Source organism: Oryx dammah, unplaced genomic scaffold (genome assembly GCF_014754425.2).
Source record: "Oryx dammah isolate SB20612 unplaced genomic scaffold, SCBI_Odam_1.1 HiC_scaffold_2, whole genome shotgun sequence".
NCBI lineage: Eukaryota > Metazoa > Chordata > Mammalia > Artiodactyla > Bovidae > Oryx > Oryx dammah.
The window spans coordinates 154,308,621-154,334,558 of record NW_024070186.1 but is presented as its reverse complement, the minus strand read 5'-3'; the positions used below and the strand labels follow the sequence as shown (position 1 = coordinate 154,334,558).

General features: G+C 46.6%; 1 protein-coding gene across 1 annotated transcript in view; it reads right to left on the bottom strand.

Annotated features, from left to right (window-relative positions):
• Positions 1-11,755: 11,755 nt before the first annotated feature.
• The window catches only part of IFNGR2 (interferon gamma receptor 2), a 34,324-nt gene continuing 20,141 nt past the window's right edge, over positions 11,756-25,938 (bottom strand). Inside the window, exons 4-7 of the mRNA XM_040228354.1 lie at positions 21,787-21,932; positions 17,620-17,779; positions 16,749-16,906; positions 11,756-12,782 (exon numbers count right to left, since the gene is read on the bottom strand). Of these exons, the coding sequence (XP_040084288.1) occupies positions 12,600-12,782; positions 16,749-16,906; positions 17,620-17,779; positions 21,787-21,932 (647 nt within the window). The 3' untranslated portion in view covers positions 11,756-12,599. The remainder of the gene's footprint in view (positions 12,783-16,748; positions 16,907-17,619; positions 17,780-21,786; positions 21,933-25,938) is intronic.

Below are 25,938 nucleotides of genomic sequence, written 5' to 3'. Positions count from 1 at the left end.
CAGGTGACAAAGGGATTCAGTATGAGGCAAAGTATATTTACTTCCTGTTAAGAAAGTTAGGAGTGTAGAAATTGACTGATTTATTTTGAAATAGCTTCAGACTTACAGGAAAGTTACAAAAGTAACAGAGAATTCTAGCTTCCCCAGATGGTAACATTTTACCACAATCACTTTAGTCTATTTTTTTCTGAAACATCTGACAGTATGCTGCAACAAGATGCCTCTTTACTCCTGAAGCAGTTCAATTCAGTTCAGTCTCTCAGTGGTGTCCGATTCTTTGCGACCCCAGGAATCGCAGCATGCCAGGCCTCCCTGTCCATCACCATCTCCCAGAGTTCACTCAGACTCACGTCCGTTGAGTCCGTGATGCCATCCAGCCATCTCATTCTCGGTCGTCCCCTTCTCCTCCTGCCCCCAATCCCTCCCAGCATCAGAGTCTTTTCCAATGAGTCAACTCTTCACATCAGGTGGCCAAAGTACTGGAGCTTCAGCTTTAGCATCATTCCTTCCAAAGAAATCCCAGGGCTGACTCCTTCAGAATGGACTGGTTGGATCTCCTTGCAGTCCAAGGGACTCTCAAGAGTCTTCTCCAACACCACAGTTCAAAAGCATCAGTTCTTCGGTGCTCAGCTTTCTTCACAGTCCAACTCTCACATCCATACATGACCACAGGAAAAACGATAGCCTTGACTAGACGGACCTTAGTCGGCAAAGTAATGTCTCTGCTTTTGAATATACTATCTAGGTTGGTCATAACTTTTCTTCCATGGAGTAAGCATCTTTTAATTTCATGGCTGCAATCACCACCTGCAGTGATTTTGGAGCCCCCCCCCAAAAAAGTCTGACACTGTTTCCACTGTTTCCCCATCTATTTCCCATGAAGTGCTGGGACCGGATGCCATGATCTTCGTTTTCTGAATGTTGAGCTTTAGGCCAACTTTTTCACTCTACTCTTTCACTTTCATCAAGAGGCTTTTTAGCTCCTCTTCACTTTCTGCCATAAGGGTGGTGTCATCTGCATATCTGAGGTTATTGATATTTCTCCCGGCAATCTTGATTCCAGCTTGTACTTCTTCCAGTCCAGCGTTTCTCATGATGTACTCTGCATAGATGTTAAATAAGCAGGGTGACCATATACAGCCTTGACGTACTCCTTTTCCTATTTGGAACCAGTCTGTTGTTCCATGTCCAGTTCTAACTGTTGCTTCCTGACCTGCATACAGGTTTCTCAAGAGGCAGGTCAGGTGGTCTGGTATTCCCATCTCTTTCAGAATTTTCCAGTTTATTGTGATCCACACAGTCAAAGGCTTTGGCATAGTCAATAAAGCAGAAATAGATGTTTTTCTGGAACTCTCTTGCTTTTTCCATGATCCAGCGGATGCTGGCAATTTGATCTCTGGTTTCTCTGCCTTTTCTAAAGCCAGCTTGAACATCAAGGAGTTCACGGTTCACGTATTGCTGAAGCCTGGCTTGGAGAATTTTGAGCATTACTTTACTAGCGTGTGAGATGAGTGCAATTGTGCGGTAGTTTGAGCATTCTTTGGCATTGCCTTTCTTTGGGATTGGAATGAAAACTGACCTTTTCCAGTCCTGTGGCCACTGCTGAGTTTTCCAAATTTGCTGGCATATTGAGTGCAGCACTTTCACAGCATTATCTTTCAGGATTTGAAACAACTCAACTGGAATTGCATCACCTCCACTAGCTTTGTTCATAGTGATGCTTTCTAAGGCCCACTTGACTTCACATTCCAGGATGTCTGGCTCTAGATTAGTGATCACATCATCATGATTATCTGGGTCATGAAGATCTTTTTTGTACAGTTCTTCCGTGTATTTTGCCACCTCTTCTTAATATCTTCTGCTTCTTTGAGGTCCATACCATTTCTGTCCTTTATTGAGCCCATCTTTGCATGAAATGTTCCCTTGGTATCTCTGATTTTCTTGAAGAGATCTCTAGTCTTTCCCATTCTGTTGTTTTCCTCTATTTCTTTGCATTGATCGCTGAGGAAGGCTTTCTTATCTCTTCTTGCTATTCTTTGGAACTCTGCATTCAGATGCTTATATCTTTCCTTTTCACCTTTGCTTTCCGCTTCTCATCTTTTCACAGCTATTTGTAAGGCCTCCCCAGGCAGCCATTTTTCTTTTTTGCATTTCTTTTCCATGGGGATGGTCTTGATCCCTGTCTCCTGTACAATGTCACGAACCTCATTCCATAGTTCATCAGGCACTCTATCTATCAGATCTAGGCCCTTAAATCTATTTCTCACTTACACTGTATAATCATAAGGGATTTGGTTTAAGTCATATCTGAATGGTCTAGAGGTTTTCCTTACTTTCTTCAATTTGAGTCTGAATTTGGTAATAAGGAGTTCATGATCTGAGCCACAGTCAGCTCCTGGTCTTGTTTTTGTTGACTGTATAGAGCTTCTCCATCTTTGGCTGCAAAGAATATAATCAATCTGATTTCGGTGTTCACCATCTGGTGATGTCCATGTGTAGAGTCTTCTCTTGTGTTGTTGGAAGAGGGTGTTTGCTATGACCAGTGCATTTTCTTGGCAAAACTCTATTAGTCTTTGCCCTGCTTCATTCTGCATTCCAGGTGTTTCTTGACTTCCTACTTTTGCATTCCAGTCCCCTATAATGAAAAGGACATCTTTTGGGGGTGTTAGTTCTAAAAGGTCTTGTAGGTCTTCATAAAACCGTTCAAATTCAGATTCTTCAGCATTACTCGTTGCGGCATAGACTTGGATAACTGTGATATTGAATGGTTTGCCTTGGAGACGAACAGAGATCATTCTGTCATTTTTGAGATTGCATCCAAGTACTGCATTTCGGACTGTTTATAGTCTGAAAGACTATAATGGCTATTATTTTGTAAAATTATTTATTCACTGTTTCTGGCTGTGCTAGGTCTTTCTCTAGTTGCTGCAAGCAGGGGCTACTCTCTATTTGTGGTGCCCGGACTTCTTATTGCTGTGGCTTCTCTTGTTGCAAAGCAAGGGCATGCCGGCTTCAGTAGTTGTGGTTTCAGTATCAGCTGGGTTGCCCCTAGGCATGTGGGATCTTCCCAGACCAGAGACTGAACCTGTGTTCCCTGCAGGATTCTCAACCACTGGACCACCAGGGAAGTCCATGACTAGGTATTTTTGAAGAATGCGGACCAACTGTTGTGTAGTTCAGTTCAGTTCAGTCGCTCAGTCGTGTCCGACTCTTTGCGACCCCATGAATCACAGCACGCCAGGGCTCCCGGTCCATCACCAACTCCCGGAGTTCACCCAGACTCACGTCCATCGAGTCAGTGATGCCATCCAGCCATCTCTTCCTTTGTCGTCCCCTTCTCCTCCTGCCCCCAATCCCTCCCAGCATCAGAGTCTTTTCCAATGAGTCAACCCTTCGTATGAGGTGGCCAAAGTACTGGAGTTTCAGCTTTAGCATCATTCCTTCCAAAGAAATCCCAAGGTTGATCTCCTTCAGAATGGACTGGCTGGATCTCCTTGCAGTCCAAGTGACTCTCAAGAGTCTTCTCCAACACCACAGTTCAAACACATCAATTTCTTCGGCACTCAGCCTTCTTCACAGTCCAACTCTCACATCCATACATGACCATGGGAAAAACCATAGCCTTGACTAGATGGACTTTAGTCGGCAAAGTAATGTCTCTGCTTTTGAAAATACTGTCTAGGTTGGTCATAACTTTTCTTCCAAGGAGTAAGCATCTTTTAATTTCATGGCTGCAGTCACCATCTGCAGTGATTTTGGAGCCCGAAAAAATAAAGCCTGACACTATTTCCACTGTTTCCCCATCTATTTCCCATGGAGTGATGAATGCCCCTCAATTTTGGTTTGTCTGATGTTCCATTGTGATTAAATTCAGGTTATGCAGTTTTGGCAGGAATAACATAGATGTTACATTTTCATGACATCAAAGCAAGCGTACATCTGTTCCCGTCCTGGTGGTTTTAACTTTGCTTGCCTGCTCCAGTTGGGGTCCACCAGGTATCTCTACCATAAAGAAGCTATTTTTCTCTTGTATAATCTTAAAAGTACTTTGTAGGAGGAGAGACTGATTAAGTCAAATAGAGCAAATTCATTGTGCTTTTTACTAACAGCATTGTGTAGACTTGAACTAAAGTGACCCTGTGATATGCAGAGGAGATAAATAATTTGTGTCTAACAAGTTACAATCTTTATAAGTGGTTCCTGTCTGCTTGAAGAAAAACCCAGGTGCAGCAAGGAGAGAGGATTTAACCTCACCCTGAAATCTGCCCGTTTCAGTCTCTAGTGTCCCAGTGTCTCTTGTGCCAGAGCACTGAGCTTCCATTTTATAAAAAATTCCTGATATTATTTCATTATAAAAAGGAATGTTCTCCGGAAAATGGCTGGAAAACATAAAAGTTAAAAGAAGAAATTCACATTACTGTCTAAAGTCTACTAATGGCTTTTGGGTGTGTAATATGTTTTAAATTGGATTTTGCAGGTTAGCATGGAAACTCACCATAAATTTTGACAGTTTTTCAAGAAGAAATTCTAAGTCTCAAAGGAACCAAATACTTTGTATTCTGTGTATATACGTGGCACCGCTGGGGTTGTGCAGTGCACAGTCTATACAGATGTACACATGGCTGACACTATTGGTGCTGTGCTCGTCTTTCACTTATAGCATGGGGCTGGCCACTTGAGAAGGGTTTGGGTACCCAGAGTTACACACAGTCACACTGAGGTTCACAGCAACACTTCAGAAAGGAGTCAGTCAAGAAGCATGTCAATTTAATTGATGAATTAAAATTTTATTCTGGGCCCCTTACTGGCCTGTTGGCAAGGACTCAGAGTCCTATCTGGGCTCATCAGCTCTTGGAGGTCCTAGGTCTTCTCTCTTGCTCTCAACTACAAACAGGACACTTATTATCCTTAGGGATATGAAATCAAATAGTTCTGTTCACCTGAATGCAAAAATGAAGTCTAATTTATGTGTGTGTGTGTGTGCTTGGTTTCTCAGTTGTGTCCAACCCTTTGCGAGCCCATGGACTGTAGTCCACCAGGCTCCTCTGTACACGGGGATTCTCCAGGCAAGAATCCTGGAGTAGGTTGCCATGCCCTACTCCAGGGGATCTTTCCAACTCAGGGATTGAACCCAGATCTCCAGCACTGCAGGCAGATTCTTTACCATCTGAGTCACCAGGGAAGCAGTCTAATTCATGTTCATTATAAATTATTAATTCACAGCACTAATTAATTAAAGTGTAATATAATTACATTAATTGATTATATTAATTTCACCAGTTAATATCTTTTGCACGTGATTATGTTTTATTTTTATTTTTTTAACACCAAAAACATTTTGTATTGGGGTGTAGCTGATTGACAATGTTGTGAACAGTGAAGGGACTGTACCATACATATGCACGTATCCATTCTCCCCCAGACCACCCCCCCATCCAGGCAGAGTTCCATGTGCTATATAATAGGTCCTTGTTGGCTGTCCATTGAAAATATAGCAGTGTGTACATAATCTTCCCAAAGTCCTTAACTATCCCTTATCCCCCCCGGTAACCATGAGTTTGTTTTCCGTGAGTCTCTTTCTGTTTCTTAAGTAAGTTCATTTGTATCATTTCATTTTAGATTCCACATTTAAAGGATGTCATATTACATTTCTCTCAATATGAGACTCTAGATCAATCCATGTTGCTGCCAATGGCCTTATTTCATTCTTTTTAACAGCTGAGTAATACTCCACTGGGCAAGAATCCCTTAGAAGAAATGGAGTAGCCATCATGGTAAACAAAAGAGTCCGAAATGCAGTACTTGGATGCAATCTCAAAAACAACAGAATGATCTGTTTGTTTTCAAGGCAAACCATTCAATATCACAGTAACCCAAGTCTATGCCCCAACCAGTAAAGCTGAAGAAGCTGAAATTGAACGGTTCTATGAAGACCTACAAGACCTTCTAGAACTAACACCCAAAAAAGATGTCCTTTTCATCACAGGGGACTGGAATGCAAAAGTAGGAAGTCAAGAGATACCTGGAGTAACAGGCAAATTTGGCCTTGGAGTACAAACGAAGCAGGGCAAAGGCTAACAGTTTTGCCAAGAGAACACACTGGTCATAGCAAACACCCTATTCCAACAACACAAGAAAAGACTCCACACATCGTCATCACCAGATGGTCAATACCAAAATCAGATTGATCATATTCTTTGCAACCAAAGAAGGAGAAGCTCTATGCAGTCAGCAAAAACAAGACTGGGAGCTGACTGTGGCTCAGATCATGAACTCCTTATTGCCAAATTCAGACTTAAATTGAAGTAAGTAGGGAAAACCACTAGACCATTCAGGTATGACCTAAATCAAATCCCTTATGATTATACAGTGGAAGTGACAAATAGATTCAGGGATTAGATCTGATAGACAGAGTGCCTGAAGAACTATGGATGGAGGTTCATAACACTGTACAGGAGGCGGTAATCAAAATCATCCCCAAGAAAAAGAAATGCAAAAAGGCAAAATGGTGGTCTGAAGAGGCCTTACAAATAGCTGAGAAGAGAAGTGAAAGGCGAAGGAGAAAAGGAAAGATCTATCCATAGGAATGCAGAGTTCCAGAGAATAGCAAGGAGACATAAGAAAGTCTTCTTAAATGAACAATGCAAAGAAATAGAGGAAAACAACAGAATGGGAAAGACTAGAGATCTCTTCAAGAAAATTAGAGATACCAAAAGAACATTTCATGCAAAGATGGGCTCGATAAAGGATAGAAATGGTATGGACCTAACAGAAGCAGAAGATACTAAGAAGAGGTGGCAAGAATACAGAGAAGAACTGTGCAAAAAAGGTATTATTGATGGTGTGGTCATTCACATAGAGCCAGACATCCTGGAATATGAAGTCAAATGGACCTTCGGAAACATCACTGCAAAGTTAGTGGAGGTGATGGATTTCCAGTTGAGCTATTTCAAATCCTAAAGGATGATGCTGTGCAAGTGCTCCACTCAATATGCCAGCAAGTTTGGAAAACTCAGCAGTGGCCACAGGACTGGAAAAGGTCAGTTTTCATTCCAATCCCAAAGAAAGGGAATGCCAAAAACAATTCAAACTACTGCACAATTGCACTCATCTCACACACTAGCAAACTAATGCTCAAAATTCTCCAATTCTTCAACAGTACATGAACCATGAACTCCTTGATGTACAAGCTGGCTTTAGAAAAGGCAGAGGAACCAGAGATCAAATTGCCAGTATCCACTGGATCATCAAAAAAGCAAGAGTTCCAGAAAAACATCTATTTATGCTTTATTGACTTCACCATAAGCCTCTGACTGTGTGGATCACAACAAACTAGAAAATTCTGAAAGAGATAGGAATACCAGACCACCTGACCTGCCTCCTGAGAAATCTGTATGCAGGTCAAGAAGCAACACTTAGAAATGGACACGGAAAAACAGACTGGTTCCAAACTGAGACAGGAGTATATCAAAGCTGCATATTGTTTAACTGCTTGTTAAACAATGCTTGTTTAACTGCTTGTTAAACAATGCTTGTTTAACTTATATTGAGTACATCATGTGAAATGCCAGCTGGATGAAGCAAATGCTGGAATTAAGATTGCCAATAAAAATATCAAGACATGCAGATGACACCACCCTTATGGCAGAAAGCAAAGAACTAAAGAGCCTCTTGATGAAAGTGAAAGAGGAGAGTGAAAAAGTTGGCTTAAAACTCAACATCGAAAACTAAGATCATGGCATTCAGTCCCATCACTTCATGGCAAATAGATGGGGAAACAGTGGAAACAGTGAGATACTGTATTATGGGGGGCTCCAAAATCACTGCAGCCATGAAATTAAAAGATACTTGCTCCTTGGAAGAAAAGCTATGACCAACCTAGACAGCATATTAAAAAGCAGAAACACTTTGCCCACAAAGGTCCGTCTAGTCAAAGCTATGGTTTTTCCAGTGGTCATGTATGGATGTGAGAGTTGGACTATGAAGAAAGCTGAGCACCAAAGAATTGATGCTTTTGAACTGTGGTGTTGGAGTTGAGAGTCCCTTGGACGGCAAGGAGATCCAATCAGTCCATCCTAAAGGAAATCAGTCCTGAATATTCATTGGAAGGATTGATGCTGAAGCTGAAACTCCAATACTTTGGCCACCTGATGTGAAGAACTGACTGACTGGAAAAGATCCTGAAGCTGGGAAAGATTGAAGGCAGGAGGAGAAGGGGACAATAGAGGATGAGATGGTTGGATGGCATCACCGACTCAATGGACACGAGTTTGAGTAAACTCCGGGAGTTGGTGATAGACAGGTAGGCCTGGCGTGTTACAGTCCATGGGGTCTCAAAGAGTTGGATACGACTGAGCGACTGAACTGAACTGAATATTCCACTGTGTGTGTGTGTGTGCGTGTGTGCATATATATATATATATATATATATATATATATATATATGTACATACCACATCTTTATCCATTCCTCTGTCAGTGGGCATTTAGGTTTCAGCTAGATATATCTTTGTAAAGAAACCATGGGCGTCTACCTCACCCCCTTTTTTTAAATAAATGGGGGAGGAGGCCCCTCCTGCCTGTATTCTGTTAGCAGGATGAGATTTTAGGCAGCATCCTTCTCCTAGAGTGCCCGTGAGCAGCACCGACCAGCTCCCTCCACCAGTTGGGTGCTGCCCCAGGCACCCTCTCGGACCTGTGGGTTGGCGCCCTCCTGATGCAGCTGGCCATCCTCAGTCACCAGAGACTGGAAGCAAGGAGGGTGAGGTGACTTCCACCATGTCCCCATCAGAGGGCTGTAGCTTCTTCGGAGGGCCTGTGAGCACACTGAGGAGCTGGAGGCCTGACTGCTCCACGGGAAGATGCCTGTGTGGAGTCACACTGTCACCAAACAGTAGGGGTGGTTTAGGAGGTTCTTCCCTAAAACACAGGCTTTCTGGGATAAACACCTTTATTCTGGAGAGCCCTGGACCCCCTTAGGGATACACAGTTGTTTTCCGGGAGCCAAAGCCAGTGTAACTTAGTAGCTATGCAGACTTTTAAACATCCTATGAACTGAGATAAATGATGGTGAATGAAATAGAAGTCAACAAAGGCAGATGCCCCAAGCACAGGCTAGGACCCGAGCTGTTCTCCACACTGGCAGTTTCTGAGTGAGAGGGCAGCTGTGGTTTTTGCAGTGAGTGAACAAACATCAGTGGGTGACCTATAGATGCGGACAGTCTCCCTTCTCCGTCCCTCCCTCACCCCCTCGTCCTACCTGAGGTTCTCCCCTCTGCATCCTCAGGCCCATCAGCTCCTCATCCTGCTGGCCTTAGTACCACCCAGAGCAAGAGGGGCTGCTTCCTCTCCCATGGCCCCGAGCCCCAACCCCCCTCCACATCCCCCTAACCCCACAATCCCGTCTGCAATCTGCATGCTGAGCACTGTGGGACCACCAGGGGGCGCTATTCACAATGAAGGTCCAGGACATCGTATGTTGACTTAAAACGACACAAAACAAAGGGTCTTGAAGGACGGGTTCTTTATCTGATGCGCATAGCAGTCATGTATGAGTTAGCAGTGGCCCTGATCCAACTCTCCCATCATCTCTGGGTGGCCTAGCATTGATCTAGGGCCTATGTTTCTCCATTGGTTTTCCTACACCTAAATGACCTCCAGCCTTTCCTAGCACATATTCCATAACGTACTTTGTAGAATAACATGCAAGCATCAAATACCCGTCCTCCCATGTAACACATGACCTTTGAATTACACAGTCTCAGCAGCAAATGGGGCGGGGTCTTGTAGGGACCTTCTGCAACTGTATAAACCTAAATAATGGGAGTAAGTCTCTTTACTCCTATACAATGTACACTGCATTGTACAGATCAGAGGTCATCAGACTCTTTCTGTAAGGGTTCAGGTGGTGAATATTTTAGGCTTCGCAGGAAAACAAGCTCTTGCAACAATTCAGTTCCGCCTTGCAGCACAAAAACAGCCACAGACTATACATAAATTGAATGAGAGTCACTGGGTCTCCGTAACAGCTTAGTTATGGGCTTCCCTGGTGGCTCAGCTGGTAAAGAATCTGCCTGCCATGCGGGAGACCTGGGTTCACTACCTGGGCTGGGAAGATCCCCTGGAGAAGGGAAAGGCTACGGATTCCACGGACTATATAGTCCACAGGGTCGCAAAGAGTCTGCCACAACTGAGCGACTTGCACTTTCACTACGGACATGAGTGCATGCGTGCTCAGTTGCTCAGTTGTGTCTGACTCTTTGTGATCCCATGGACTGTAGTCCATCAGGCTCCTGTGTCCATGGGATTCTCCAGGCAAGAATACTGGAGTGGGTTGACCTTCCGTTCTCCAGGGGATCTTCCCGACCCAGGGGTTGAACCCAGGTCTCCTGCACTGCAGGCAGATTCTTTACTGTCTGAGCTGCAGGGGAAGGAGTGTCTTAAATAATTTCTGTCCTCTCCTTCTACATAACAGGCCAGCCCCATGCTTACTTAAGGACGGGGAGGCCCCGAGAGGCCCTCAGTGAACCCAGTTGGGTGTCAGTGTAGCCCCTTCCCTAGGCGAGCCTGGCCCCTGGGAGGCGCCTGGTCAGAGCACCAGCCCTGCACTTGAACTGTCACTCGCTGAAGCTGCCACCTACAAATAAGAAGGGCCTTTCTGGGCCTGAACCCCACCCAGTCTGCCCCAGGGCATTGGACTGTCTCTGTCCTGAACCCAATGCAGCCTCATCAGAATCTGGTCCCCATGACCAGCCTGTGTGCCCTTGACTAGCTGGCACCTCCTTTTATGGAGGGTGGCACAGAGAGCTTACTCCTAACAGCGCATCTGTCCCCCTTCCTGCTGGACTCACTCTTAGCCGGTTTTCTTCCTGCTGTACACACATTCTCCCCACCTCAACAAGCTGCATCGTACGGCCCAGCAGAGGAAGCGCCTCAGTTTCCTAAATGGTTTGAAGGCGGTCTTTACAATTGCCCTCTACTAACTCCGGGAGATGGTGATGGACAGGGAAGCCTGGCGTGCTGCAGTCCATGGGGTTGCAAAGAGTCAGACACGACTGAGCAACTGAATGACAACTCTTTCTCCAACCCTGTCCCAACTCAAGGTGAACCTGATTGATAAAGTAGATATCTCATAAGGGAACTCCCCTGGGGTGGGGGTGGGGTGTTCTTTCCTCTCTTGTCATCCTGGATGGCAGGGGTCACGATTGGTTAGAAAGGCAGCCCGAGGGCCAATTCCTCGCCAGAGATACAGGGCCCACCTGAGACAGCAGGTGGTTCCATCAACCAGTCCTAGGTACTTCATGGACCTACTGCGTCTCTACTTCCCATTGTCAAGGTTAGGCTGCCCGTGGGGGCTTCTTTTTGAAGCAGAACTTACGGCAACATGTCACTTTCTATGTGTGTTGGAGGGGAGGTGTGAAGTGATGCATCCATTTCCTAAACCTCAGGAATCAGATAAATGGATTTTTAGCCCATCAATACTTGCCCCAGCGGATGCACTGTTGGCCATGAGCTCCTTCCCTTCACACGCCTTGCTCGACGTATGCGACACATCACGTACGAATGCAGGGCTGATGCAGCTTCTGCAAACCCCCCTGCCTAACTTTTCAAGCAGTCCAGTGACACAAGTCAGAAGGTCTTGCTGCGTGACCTCTGGGCGAGTCTCCTGGGCGTCATAGATAGCATCATAGCAAAAAGCTGAAACTCTGCAGAAAAGAGGCTAAAATAAAGGAGGTGGAGAGGAAACCTTCACGACTTTCAAGTGTCTATTCATTTATTTACAGTTTTTGGCCTCACTGTGCAACAATCTGGGATCTTAGTTCCCCGACCTGGGGTCAAACCCGCCATCTCCAACACCGGAAGCATGGAGTCTTAGCCACTGGGTCACCAGGCACGTCCCTACACAGGCTGATAAAAAGTTAGTGAAACAGTCTTTTACTTCTAGTTTGGAAAAAAAGAAAGTCCCTTAAATTACAGAAAACTATTTACAGGATTAATCACATTTTAAGCCAGGAGACTGGGTGTCAAGGACCACTCAGTGTCCTTTGATGGGAGAGGCTGGGACAGGTTCCGTGACCTACGCAAAGGGCCCGAGGTCCTCGCCAGAACCAAGGAGAAGACCCCGTCTCCTGACCACCCAGCCCAGGCAACAATGTCCGAAAGATCACAGGGGTATCACAGCCTGTTTGCTAACAAATAATTACATGCCTTTTTAGTGTTTAAGCAAAAACTTTTTTTTTTTTTTTTTTTGGTATGTAGAATCAGTCTAGAAACTTGCAGGATTTAGGCCTTGTGGTTCAGCTGGTAAAGAATCTGCATGCAATGCGGGAGACCCTGGTTCGATCCCTGGGTTGGAAAGACCCTCTGGAGAAGGGAAAGGCTACTCACTCCAGGATTCTCGCCTAGAGAATTCCATGGACTATATAGTCCCTGGGGTCGCAAAGAGTTGGACACGACTGAACAACTTTCACTAGTTAAAAAAAATGTTTGTCTCTCTCACAACTAACTTCTTCCCAGGCACCTCCAGGGTCTTTTTGTGATGAGACTAAGGAACAAGTGGCTCCATCCAGTCTTGACAGGCCTGTCGCAGCTTCCTTGGGTCAGGGAACTCCTTCTGTGGGCTGGTGGCTCGGATCAGCGTTTTGGTTCCAAGCGCTTTGGGGACTCCCTTCTTGCTCATTCTCTGGAAACGTCACAACCGACACGGAGTCCCAGGTATCTTCCTTTGGTGAGCTGTTCTTGTCCAGGGCGTCTAAGATGGGCTGAGCCGGGTCCTTTAAATACTTGAAAAATTGAAAACCATCACCATAATTAGTCTGTAAGTTCCCGATATCAGACATTTTGATTTTAGTTCGAGTTGGCATAATCCTATATCATTTTGGTGTAACTTCCGCTTCTATCCACCAACGAAACAGCTTCAAAAATCCTGAAAACCCCTCCCTGCCCCTCATTTCAATAGCTTTCACACGAATCCAAGGGCCAGCCAAGGGGATGCTCTGAAAGTGTGTAAGGCGTGTAACTCGGGAAATGACTTGCACTGGCTGGATGAGGGCTTGTGGGCTGTTCACCTGGAATGTCTCTGGAATTCTAACTTTTAAGGAAAGGAGGAAATGAAGCCTCCTGGTCACCTACAAGGTGAGGGTGAAGAGGGAAAGTTCACGGGCATTTTTTTCTCAGCTACCCCAACCCACTAGGTGTTTCTGCTTTATATAACACACACGTGGGTGCAGAGGACCTGCAGCGGACAGCCATGGGTGAATGAGAAAGTGCAGGTCCTTGATGCGAAATGCTGATCTACACCCTTAACGTGCTGTGTCTCTTCTGCCTCTGCTTTGGGCTTAGACATCAATTACCAAGGGCTTTCCAGGTGGCTCAGCGGTAAAGAATCCGCCTGCCAAAGCAGGAGACGCAGGTTCGATCCCTGGGTCAGGAAGACTCCCTGCAGGAGGGCATGGCATCCCACTCTGGTATTCTTGCCTGGGAAATCCCATGGACAGAGGAGCCTGGCAGGCTACAGTCCATGGGGGTCGCAGGGAAGTCGGACACGAATGAGTGACTGAACGACCACCACCACAACCAAGTTACCAAGAACCTACTGTGTGGCTCTTGGATATGCTGAAAGATACTGAAATCTAGTCAGCTTAGCGCTGGCTGGCAAGAGGAGGGAAAGCAGCGGGTCACGTGTGCTTGCAGAACCTCACAAATGGAATGCAGCCAGCTTAGCGCTGGCTGGCGAGCAGAGGAGCAGCAGCGTGTCACGTGCACTTGTGAAACCCCAAAAATACAAGTGAAACATGAGTCATTTTCTCATGTAACTTCAGTGACCTTTGATATAGACTTTTCACACTTTCCCAGGAAAGCAAATCGAAAGACTCTGTGTTTTAGGTTCAAGCCCCAGAGAAACAAGTAGCAGTAAATTCACTTACTGGGGCCCTGCTGCCAGTTCTACTGAGAGACAGAGTTTTTTGTTTTTTTGGTTTTGTGTTTTAGTTTTTGGCTTCATCACACGGCGTGCGGGATCTTAGTTCCCTGATCAGGCACTGAACCTGCCCTTCCTGCAGCGGAAGTGCAGTCTTAACTACTGGACACCAGGGAAGTCCCGAGATGGAGATCATTAATGCAAGTAAAACTCCGAGCTGACAGCTGTTCTGTTGTGACAGTATTAACCAGGAAAACTGGTTGCTGTTGTTTTTGCCGTTATTGTAGTTTTGTGGTAAAAACACCTAACTTGAGTTCTACTCTCTTAACACATCTTGAAGTGCACGTGTGTGCTCGGTCACTCAGCCATGTCCAGCACTTTGCAACCCTATAGGCTGTAGCCTGCCGTGCTTCTCTGTTCATGGGATTTCCCACGCAAGAATACTGGAGAGTGGGTTGCCATTCCCTTCTCCAAGGGACCTTCCCAACACAGGGATTGAACCCGAGTCTCCTGTGCCTCCAGCACTGGTAGGTGGAACCTTTACCACCGAGCCACCTGGGAAGCCCGATTAAGGGCACAACACAGTACTAATTATAGCACAATCTTGCACAGCAGAAACCAGAACTTATTCATCTTGCATAACTGAAACTTCTACCATTTGAAAGCAACGCCCTGCTCCCCTCTCCCCTCACCCCTGGTAACCACTGTGTCACTCTCTGCTTTTCTATGAGTTTGACTATTATTCTACTTAGAGTCTTCAAAAAGCAGGATCCTACAGCATCTGTATGCAGGTCCCAGTAGGGAGTTCAACGTGTATTTCTCATAATGTCTGTATCCCTTAAACAGCTCATGACATATGAAGGAAAACAAGTGACTACAGCTCTTTCTAGACTTTGTCTTTATAGACGAGATATAACAACATGAGACTCTATTTCTAGTACTTTTATTCTGATTTTCCTGAAGAATGATAAACCTCCAGAGGCAAACAGTTTCAAGTATTCTTCTATCAGCTAGCTTCTGATCCCAAGAATGTCCCAACGGTGCTGTCTTCAGAGGACCTGGCTGCCTCACTGAGCCTTGGGGAGGAGGGCTGTGGTGTGGCTGGGCAGGAAAACAAGACTTTCTGTAAAAGCCTCTGGACTATGAAGAAGGCCGAGCACCAAAGAATTGATGCTTTCAAACTGGAGTGCTGGACAAAACTTTTGAGAATCCCCTGGACAGGAAGGAGATCAAACCAATCAATCTTAAAGGAAATCAACCCTGAATATACATTGGAAGTTGGAAGGACTGGTGCTGAAGCTGAAGCTCCAATACTTTGACCACCTGATGCAAAGAGTCGACTTGTTGGAAAAGACCCTGATGCTGGGAAAGACTGAGGGTAAGAGGATAAGCTGGTTGGATGGCATCACCGACTCAATGGACATGAGTTTGAGCAAACTCCGGGAGATGGTGAAGGACAGGGAAGCCTGGTGTCCTGTGGTTCATGGGGCCACAAAGGGTTGGACGTGACTTAGCAACTGAACAACAAGGCCCATCCATTCCACTTTTCTTTCTTAAATTCTTTAAAGTAACCTGGCCTGTGCGCTAGGCATGCAAGGCTTTGAGCTCATGGCTCTGGGTGTGTTTACTCTAGAATCCTCCTACGTGCACACTGTCTGATCCAAAGCTCATGCTCTTGACTGCAGCCTCCACTGGTCCATGAGCTGCAGCCAGGCTCCCTGGGGACAGTCTCCAAAAGCCTGGGATTGATGTGTTGTCTCCAGTGGGACCTACCATAGCCAATCTCCTGAATGGGCCAGACTAGACCATCTTTTGGCCAACCTCATGCCATTAAAAAAAAAAATTTTTTTTTTTAATTGTGGAAAAGTACATATAACGTAGGGGCTTCCCTGGTGGCTCAGTGTAAAGAATCCACCTTCCAATGCAGGAGACACAGGTTCGATCCCTGGGTGGGGAAGATGCCCTGGAGGAGGAAATGGCAACCCTCTCCAGTATTCTTGCCTGGAGAATCCCATGGACAGAGGAGCCTGGTGGGCTACAGTCCGTGGGGTCGCAAAGAGTCGGACACGATTGATCGAATAAACAACAACAAACACATGACATAAAATTTACCGTCTTGACCCCTTTTTAAGCGTGCAGTTCAGCAGTGTGAAGTCTATTTGGATTGTTGGGCAACCATGACCACCATCTGTCTCTAGGACTTTTTTCATTTTATTCACAGTAAAATTGAAACTGTCCCCGTTAAATATGAACTCCCCATTTCCTCCCTCCCTCCAGACCTGGGCAACCTCTATTCTACATTCTGGTTCTGCGAATGTGAGCACTCTTAAGTGCTCGAATAAGTACAATCATGTAGTATTTGTCATTTTGTAACCAGTATATTTCCCTGATCGTAATGTCCTCAAGGTTCATCCCTATCACAGCGTGTCTCAGAATTCCCTTCTTTTATAAGGTTAACATTCCATTCATATGTATATAGCAGATCTTTTTGGCGGGGGAGTGGTAAATCATGAGGCTTGCAGGAATCTTAGTTCCCTGACCAGGGACTGAAGCCCAGGGCCACGGCAGTGAAAGTGCCTAAGTGCCAACCACGGGACCGCCAGGGAATTCCCACCACATTTTATTTATCCACTCATCGGTCAATAGACATTCAGGGTGTTTCTACCTTTCGGCTATTATTCGGCAGAATAATGCTGCTATGAAGATGAGTGTACGAATAACCAAGTACCGCTTTTAACTCCGACCTCTGTGTCCTACTACCCTACTCTTACGTGTTAATGGGGGGCAAGAAAGACTGACCAGTCACCCCTGTGGATGTGTACACACATACCTCTTCTATCTGTGATGGAATGCTCGGCGGAGAGTGGAACCAGTGCTTAACCAGGCCTCTGTATTTCAGAACCAGGAAGAGACAGGACCCCACCACCACTGACAGCACCAAAAAGGTTGTCGCAGCAGCGAGGATGTCTTGCTGAAGCTTGACAGAGGCTAGAGAGACAAGCAACAAATGGACAGGATGACCGCCACATGTTACAAACATCAGGTAATTTCTCACCCACCACTGCATAAATACACTTGATGTCCCAGGAAAATGAACGGATACTGCCTCTCTTCCACCCCACCCTGCATGCTTTATGGAACTCTTGAGGGTCCCTTGGACTGCAAGGAGATCCAGCCAGTCCATCCCAAAGGAAATCAGTCCTGAAGAGTCATTGGAAGGACTGATGCTGAGGCTGAAGCTCCAATATTTTGGCCCTGATATGAAGAGCTAACTCACTGGAAAAGACCCTGATGCTGGGAAAGACTGAAGGCAGGAGAAGGGGGAAACAGAGGATGAGATGGTTGGATGGCATCACCGACTCAATGGACACGAGTGTGAGAAAACTCTGGGAGACAGTGAAGGACAGGGAAGCCTGGCATGCTGCAGTCCGCGGGGTCGCAAAGAGCCGGGCACGACTGAGCAACTGAACAACACAGGCAATCCTAAAACAAAGCAGGTGTTACCCGTCTGGCAGTTCTTGTTCTGGAGATTCCAGCACAGCCTTGTTATATCTACTGTGAATTGCTGTCTTAGCCCGTGCTCTCTGGATCTCCCTACACTCATCACCACCCTTCACCGAATAAGCAATCCCTGACTGCACTATTTTAGGAGTGTTCTGTTCCCAGCTCAGAAAGGAAGCACTTAGGAAAGCATACGTTACCATCTGCTGCTGTTCTGGAGCACGATATGTTGCTTAAATGTCCAGGTCGAGAGATGTTTTCTTTGGTCAAAATCAGTTTTGCCTGGACTTGAAAACAGTATACTCTTAAGGGTTTTAAATCATTCAACGTGATGAAGTTACTCTCGAAAGAGTCTGTCACCTGTGGAACAAGCATCAACAACCACACATGAAAATTACCCACACGGGTGTGATCAAGGCCTTCCATCTTCTCCAGTGTTTCCCCAGATTCACACTGAACACAATAACCAAAGAATAAGGCAATTCTGGTTTTAAAGAGACAGAATACCAATTTTACACATATAACGCTTAAGCCGACAAATTTCGCTTGTGAAAGCTAGGGAGGAGTGCTGAGAAACTGCTGATGGCATGAGATTTCTGGCCGTGAGATCTGAAGCCCCACTGCAGCAATGGAGCGCCCAGAGCTCGAGTTTAGCAAATCCCAGTTTCCAGGACGAAATTTTCTCCTTTGAAATGGACATTGTATATTTCACAGTTAGTCTCGTCTACAGCTTCAAGTCAGTCGATGAACAGAGGGGAAAAGGGCGTTCTAGGAAATGACGTTGCCTGGGTTCCGGATCTGCTTCTGGTTTTCGCTTCACCGTGCTGACTCCCTTTACAGTTCTGGTGCACATGGTCTTAGAGGTTTATGTCGTCAGGGAAGAGTTGGGTCCCAAATTCTTAGAGGGTCTTGTCCCCTGTCTCCACCCCTGCCGTGACCTCCCTCCAGTTTGTCGCCTCCACATGTTTGGTCAATGGCCCCTCTCTCATTCTGGACAAACTGTCACTATTCTACAGGGAAATGAGAAAAAGACACCACACGCTATGGCAGTACATGATTTCTTCTAAAGGACTGCTTTCGTATTGGGAGACACAGCAGAAAACACGAGGCTTCCCTGGTGGTGCTAGCGGTAAGGAACGCAGGAGACACAGGAGACACAGGTTCGATCCCTGGGTCGGGAAGATCCCCGGAGGAGGAAACCCATTCTAGTATTCTGTCCTGGGAAATCCCATGGACAGAGGAGCCTGCCAGGCTACATGCCATGCGGTCACAAAGAGTCGGACACGACTGAGCGTGCACGCGCGCGCACACACACACACACACACACAGAATACGCTACAACCATTTGAAATGGTGGCAGATAACACATGCTTCAGAATGTGGAGATGAAGTGGCTTATTATATATGTTGACTGAAAAAAAAAGGCAGATCATTCAACAGTATATAGGATATGATCTTATTTTTAAAAATACAAATGGTCATACTATATTTGAACAATAGGATTATAGATGATTCATAACTTTCTAGCCTCCTGTTTAACAATGATGACTGCCAGGGCAGAAAAGAATCAATTTTTACTCATGATACTACATAAAGCAATTTCAGGGAATTCTGTGGTAGTCCAGTGGTTTAGAACTTGGTGCTTTCACTGTCATGGCCTGGGTTCAATCCATGGTTGAGGAACTAAGTTCCTGCAAGCTGTGTGGCACAGCCAAAAATTTTTTTTAAATAAGAAATAATTATTTTTAAAAAGGTAAATTTAAGGACAATATGCTTTTCTGAAAAAATAATTATCTATTTATTTGGCTGTGTTGGGTCTCAGCTGCAGCATGTGGGATCTTTCCTTGTGGCGCACAGGCTTAGCTGCCCTTCAGCATGTGGGGTCTTAGTCCCCTGACCTGGGATCGAGCCCAGGTTCCCTGCCTTGGAAGGCAGATTCTTAAGCACTAGACCGCCAGGGGAGTCCCAACACTATTCTTTTTTGAGTTTATTTCAGCAGCCAATTGGCTTTTCCAGAAGAATCACAGACTACAGAGAATAGCTACCGCTCAGGCCTGAGACTGCTATCCTTAGAAAGGTCTTGTTTGCAAGGCTGACCCAAGGCTGGCATCTGGGAACTTGGCTTTGAGGAGCGTCCCACCGACCGCTAAGTGATAAGGCTGTTTTAATGTATAAATGATGCTTCTGATGCTGAACGCCTGCTCTCCCTCTGGGAGTCAGGAGCTCTGGTGTCTCTGCTGGGTCGAGGGTGCCTGTGTGACCAGCCCCCAGTACTAGCCCTGGGCTCTGAGTCTCCCAGGAGATTTTCCGGGAGACGCGATTTCACATACTCGGTCATGCTTGTTGTCGGGGGGATGAGGGGAAGACTCCTGGAAGCTTCTGCCTGGACTCCTTCAGACTCTGCCCCCTGTGTCTATTCCCTTTGATGACTCTGTTCTGTGTCTTTTCTCTGTAATAAGTCACAGCCTTAAGTACAACTGGACGCTGAGTCCCCAAGGATCCTTGGAGCAAATGTAGGGGTTGGGTTTGGGGACCCTTGACATTTGGATTCACAGCTGGAATGGAGACTGTGTCAGTGGCTTTCAGAGTCACTTTAGCCACAGAATCTTTTGCTCATGGAAGTCCAAAGCATAGATGCTCTGGTTGAAAGGGGAATCCCTTCTGGATTCTTCCAGACCTCCTCTGTTCCAGTTGACCAGACCTCTGAACTCAGATTTTGGGAAACGATTATTTCTTTCTTCCCTATTTGCTGAGAGTCTGCCCTTCAGTGAGTTTTGCCTTCCTCAGTGTTTTTACACTCACCGTAAAGAAAGAGGGGCTTCCCTCGTGGTTCAGCTGGTAAGGAATCTGCCTGCAGTGAAGACCTGGGTTCGATCCCTGGGTTGGGAAGATCCCCTGGAGAAGGGAAAGGCTACCCACTCCAGTATTCTGGCCTGGAGAATTCCATGGACTGTTTAGTCCATGGGGTCGCAAAGCATTGGACACACTGAGCAACTTTCACTTTCATAAAGAAACAGAGCGAGTGCAAACACCAGCAACGTGGGAGAAACACGGCACTGAAAGCATGGGCCCCGGGGACAGGCGTCTCCTCCACTCGCCTCGGGCAGCCCTCACACTCTCTCTCCCTCTCAGTGAAACTGGGGGCGGAAAGGCTGAACAAAAGGATGTATCCAAAGTGCCTGGCCCAGTGCCAGACACGAAGAAAGCTCCAGATAAACATACAGCTCTTAAAATTCTTATAAAAATTAGAGCAATGTGGAACGTAGGAAATCAGGAGGTTTACTCACATAATGAAACATCTTTAAATGTAGCTTGAAGGGACTTCCCTGGCAGTCCAGCGGTTATGACTCTGGGCTTCCACAGCAGGGGGCACAGGTTCGATCCCTGGCTGGGGAACTAAGCCTCCCCACCCCCCCCCCGCCCAGCCCCCCTGCTGTCACACAGCATGGCCAAAAAATAGGAAAAAAAATGCAGCTTGGATGATCAGACACTGGAGGTGACTAAAGGCCATCAGTTTTTCCTTGTGCTACACCCAGGGCTGACCAGGCCCCTTTGCTCTGACCCCTCCTTTGTCAACCTTACCCTGCCCGAGCCCCTCATGTGGCCCCATTTCTCTTTTTTAAATTAATTAATTAATTTTTTATTCTGGCTGTGCTGGGTCTTTGCTGCGGTGCACAGGCTTGGTTGCCCCGCGGCATGTGGGAATCTTAGCTCCCCAACCAGGGACTGAACCTGTGTCCCCTGCATTGGAAGGTGAATCCATAACCACTGGACCACTGGGGAGTCCCAGGCCCGCATTTCTGATGGATCCGGGCATGTGCAGTTCCCGGATGTGCCCAGCCTTCTCCAACCTACTGGCCCTTCTCCTTGGTACACACCCTCTTCTCGCCTTCACTGAGACTTTTCACCTATTTGCATCGCCTTCTTTGAAAACCATTCAGATCAGAGATGTCACACAGCTTAACCTTGCAGACTGCAGGAGTAAAAATAGGCCCATGAGTAGAAACAGGCCCATGAGATCTTCCCAAACGCTGGAGTGTGGCAAAGACTCCCTGGGCACCGGCTGAATCCAGACCCAGACTGCGGGGACTGTGTGATACAGGCAGAGAGGGCCCTGCAGATGGATCTTGTCCTCTAAGGGTGCACTGGGATACCCTGGTGTCCTTAGCCATTTGATTTTCCTTTTGGCTGAGCAGAGCAGCTTGTGGGATCTTAGTCTCCTGACCATGGGTTGAACCCACCAACTGCAGTGGGAACTCAGAGTCGCAAGCACTGGACTGTCAGGAAATCCCCTCCTTGCCCTTTCGTTTGCTATCCAGAAACTCCAAAGAAAAGAACATCAAAAACAAAGAAGAACATGCTCTTGCCTGTTTGTCTCCTGCCTTCTCCCAGTAGTAGACATAATACACAAAATAGGCCTCGGAGGCAGGGACGTCGAAGGGAGCAGAAAGCGTGATGATAAGGGAGCCTTCTTCTGGGGTCACCCGGATGTTTTCTGGAGGCCCAATGGTAGCTGAAATAGAATTACAAACGAGACCCATCAATCTGTGTAGATACATGTGTGTACATGTGTGTGTATAAATATATATATATATATACACTCTGCAGTGCCGAGTTGCTTTAGTCGTGTCCGACTCTGCGCCGCCAGGGACTGTAGGACTGTAGCCCACCAGGCTCCTCTGTCCATGGGATTCTCCAGGCAAGACTACTGCAGTGTGTTGCTATTTCCTCCTCCAGGGGATCTTCCCAACCAGGGAATGAACCTGCGTCTCTTGCGTCTCCTGCATTGGCAGGCAGATTCTTTACCAGAGGTCTTTCTGCCATCCGCTATGCTAACAACATGTTTTATAGGCCAGCTTTATCATGTTTCCAGAGAGCTGGAAGGTTAACCAAAGGTCAAATTTTCATGAAGAGAGGGAAAAGATTTTGTTAGCTCTTACCTTCTATATATATATATTTTTTTCTGTTACATATTTTTTTATATAAATAAAAGTGGTGCTTACAAACTTTTAAATACATTTCTCTTTTAGCTCTTTCCAATAGGATAACTGAGAAACTGCCATCATGAGGGCTGCCCCAGTGGCTCAGGGTAAAGAGCCTGCCTGCAGTGTAGGAGACTTGCAGATGTGGGTTAGATCCGTGGGTCAGGAAGATCCCGTGGAGGAGGAAGTGGCAACCCACTCCAGCCTGGAAAAACCCACGCACAGAGGAGCCTGGCAGGCTGCCATCTGGGGATTGAGGACTGAGCGACTAAACAACAACACTATCATCAATCTATTTGTTAAGACTTTTCATGTACTGGAATACATATCACTGGAGAGCCAAGTACTGTGATTCTGGTACACTCTAGAAGAAAGACTATAGCATTTATTAAGCAAGCATCTAAACTGTATAATTAACCGGAGGAACTCAGATCAAGGAACAGGTCATGTGCTCCAAGTTCTTAGGGGCCTGTTTCTGCACGTCTGACACACGCACGCTGGGAACCATCACATGTTCACGAGAGGGGGGCTGGCTTTCTCTCTAGCTTCCACGCCCCAACCCTGGGCTCTCCCGGGTTGGGGAGGGTTAGGCATGTGGTCTGGCCACCTTTCTCTCTGGGTAAAAGTAACTGGTCCCCGCAGGGCCTGTACTCTTGCCCTCTCACCTCCTTTGTTCTGGTGGAGGAATTAAGTCCAGACAGATACACTGTCGGGCGGGGCCCGTCTCAAGTCCCAGTGTTGTTAGCAGACTGGCCACGAGGAACAGAAAAAGCTCTCATCACACCCACTCACGGACGCTGGCACGCACATCTTCAAGCTGCCCTGTAGACGGCGAAGTCACCAGAGCACCAGTCAGCCTGCCCATGTGCAGGGCCAGGCGCCCCCCTGCTGAGCAGATTCTCTAGACTTTTCTGTGACTCAACAGAGGGAGTGGGTGTGTGTGCCCAGATGACTACATCCCTTCACCACTGAAAGGTCAGCACCCAGGAGTCTGATCACAACGTGATGAGCCTGTCTCTCCAGGGCGGACAGCCTGCCTTCTCTCCGGGCTCAGAAGGAGGGCCTGATAGGTCTGTGCGGTCACTACGGACAGCGGCGTCCACGGCCTGAGCGATCGCTCGAAAGCTGGCAACACGGATTTTACACGTGTGTCCGCATGGATCGGCATATAACAACCGTGGAAGGCCATCCCCATTTCTCAGACGGGGCAACTGAAGCCCAGAGGGATATGACCTGCCCAGAGTAACAGCCAGTTAGGGGCAGCATTGAGGTTTGAACCCAGGTTTATGTGATGCTAAAGCCTGCCCCCTTCAGCCACCGTCCCAAGCCCTCTCCCCTCGAGCCCTCGGTAAGGCATCGTCACGCCGTTTTCCCATCCTGACTCGACCACAAGTGCTGAAAGCAGCAATGGGCTCTGCAAACACCACCGGCTCGAAGTGACACTCTGGCAGTAACTGAACCAATGACACAGCCAGCCGACTCTGGCCAGGAAGACAGACAGCAGCAGCTGGCTGACAGGAGACTGGTAGCATCACAAGAGGCCCTGCTTCTGCCGCTGGCATTACTTTGTTCCCTACTAATCCCACTGAGGTGATGCTTCACAGCTCAGACGTCTGGCGGCGCTCCATTCAAGGACAGAGGCCTGGTCCACAGCAGATGACCAGCTGGCAGGGACCACGCTGCCTTCTCGTCCTGTCCTCAAACCACTAACAAAAACCACTGATTTTTTTTTTTTCCCTCTTAGCTTTTTATTACAGGAAATTTCAAACACACAGCAAGTAGAGAGAAGACTGTAGCCAAAGAGCACGTACTCGTCACCCAATTTTACATCAACTGTCAAGGCCTGGCCAGTTTTGTTTCTCCTTCACCTTGCAAGGACCACCTTGACCCTCCCACTCTCTGGATGGTTTGGAGCAAATCTCAGACATTACATCATTGCATCTATAAGATATGTATCTTAAAAAGAGCAGACAGACCCCTCCCTTTAAAAAAATAAACAAAATACCATTATAACATCTACAGTATGTGAACAATTGCTTAGTAAGTCATCAAATATCTAGACAGCGATCACATTTCCTCAACTGTCTTATACTTCTGTTGAACTTGAATAAAGATGCCAAGAAGTTCCATACTTTGCATCTGTGTCGACACGGAAGAATCATCAGGCATAGCTGATCATGTAAAAAATGAATCGCTAAACCTGATGCCCAGAGCCAACTCATTAGAAAAGACCCTGATGCTGCAAAGACTGGGGGCAGGAGCAGAAGGGGACAACAGAGGATGAGATGGTTGGATGGCATCACCAACTCAATAGAGATGAGTTTGAGTAAACTCCAGGAGATGGTGAAGGACAGGGAAGCCTGATGTGTTGTGGTTTATGGGGTTGCAGGGAGTCGGACACAACTTAGTGACTGAACAACAGCCAAAGGAACAAGTCTATGAACTAGGGTTTGATGCGGAGAAGGCGATGGCACCCCACGTCAGTACTCTTGCTTGGAAAATCCCATGGATGGAGGAGCCTGGTAGGCTGCAGTCCATGGGGTTGCTAAGAGTCAGACACGACTGAGCGACTTCCCTTTCACTTTTCACTTTCATGCATTGGAGAAGGAAATGGCAACCCACTCCAGTGTTCTTGCCTGGAGAATCCCAGGGACGGGGGAGCCTGGTGGGTTGTTGTCTATGGGGTCGCACAGAGTCAGACATGACTGAAGCAACTTAGCAGCCGTAGTGTTTGATGACTCTGATGCCCCCTTCCAATATCCAGGAGAACGTCTGTTCATTCAGTCATTCCACAGATATTTTCTGCTATGCAACAGGTACCAGTCAAGGCTGAATTCAGAGCTTTCCTGAACATAAAAGAATTCGTGCCAGGTAATGGTGCCCAGTGAAGCCAATATCCTATTAATAGTTTCCCACCCAGCAGAGAGGCTGGCCAACTTTCTCAGTTAAGTGCCAGGGTGAATAGGCTCTGACAGGTCAGATGGCCCCCAGCATAACCACTCAGCTGGCCTGCTGCAGCACGGAAGCAGCAACAGGCAGTACATCAATAGATGGGGAAACCGTGTTCTGATAAAACTTTTTAAATTGAAGGATAGTTGATTTACAATACTGTGTTAGACCTAGATGTCCATCAGCAGATGAATGGATAAGAAAGCTGTGGTACATATACACAATGGAGTATTACTCAGCCATTAAAAAGAATACATTTGAATCAGTTCTGATGAGATGGATGAAACTAGAGCCAATTATACAGAGTGAAGTAAGCCAGAAAGAAAAACACCAATACAGTATACTAACACATATATATAGAATTTAGAAAGATGGCAATGATGACCCTGTATGCAGGACAGCAAAAAAGACACAGATGTGTATAGTGGACTTTTGGACTCAGAGGGAGAGGGAGAGGGTGTGATGATTTGGGAGAATGGTATTGAAACATGTATAATATCATGTAAGAATCGAATTGCCAGTCTATGTCTGATGCAGGATATGGCACGCTTGGGGCTGATACGCGGGGATGACCCAGAGAGATGTTGT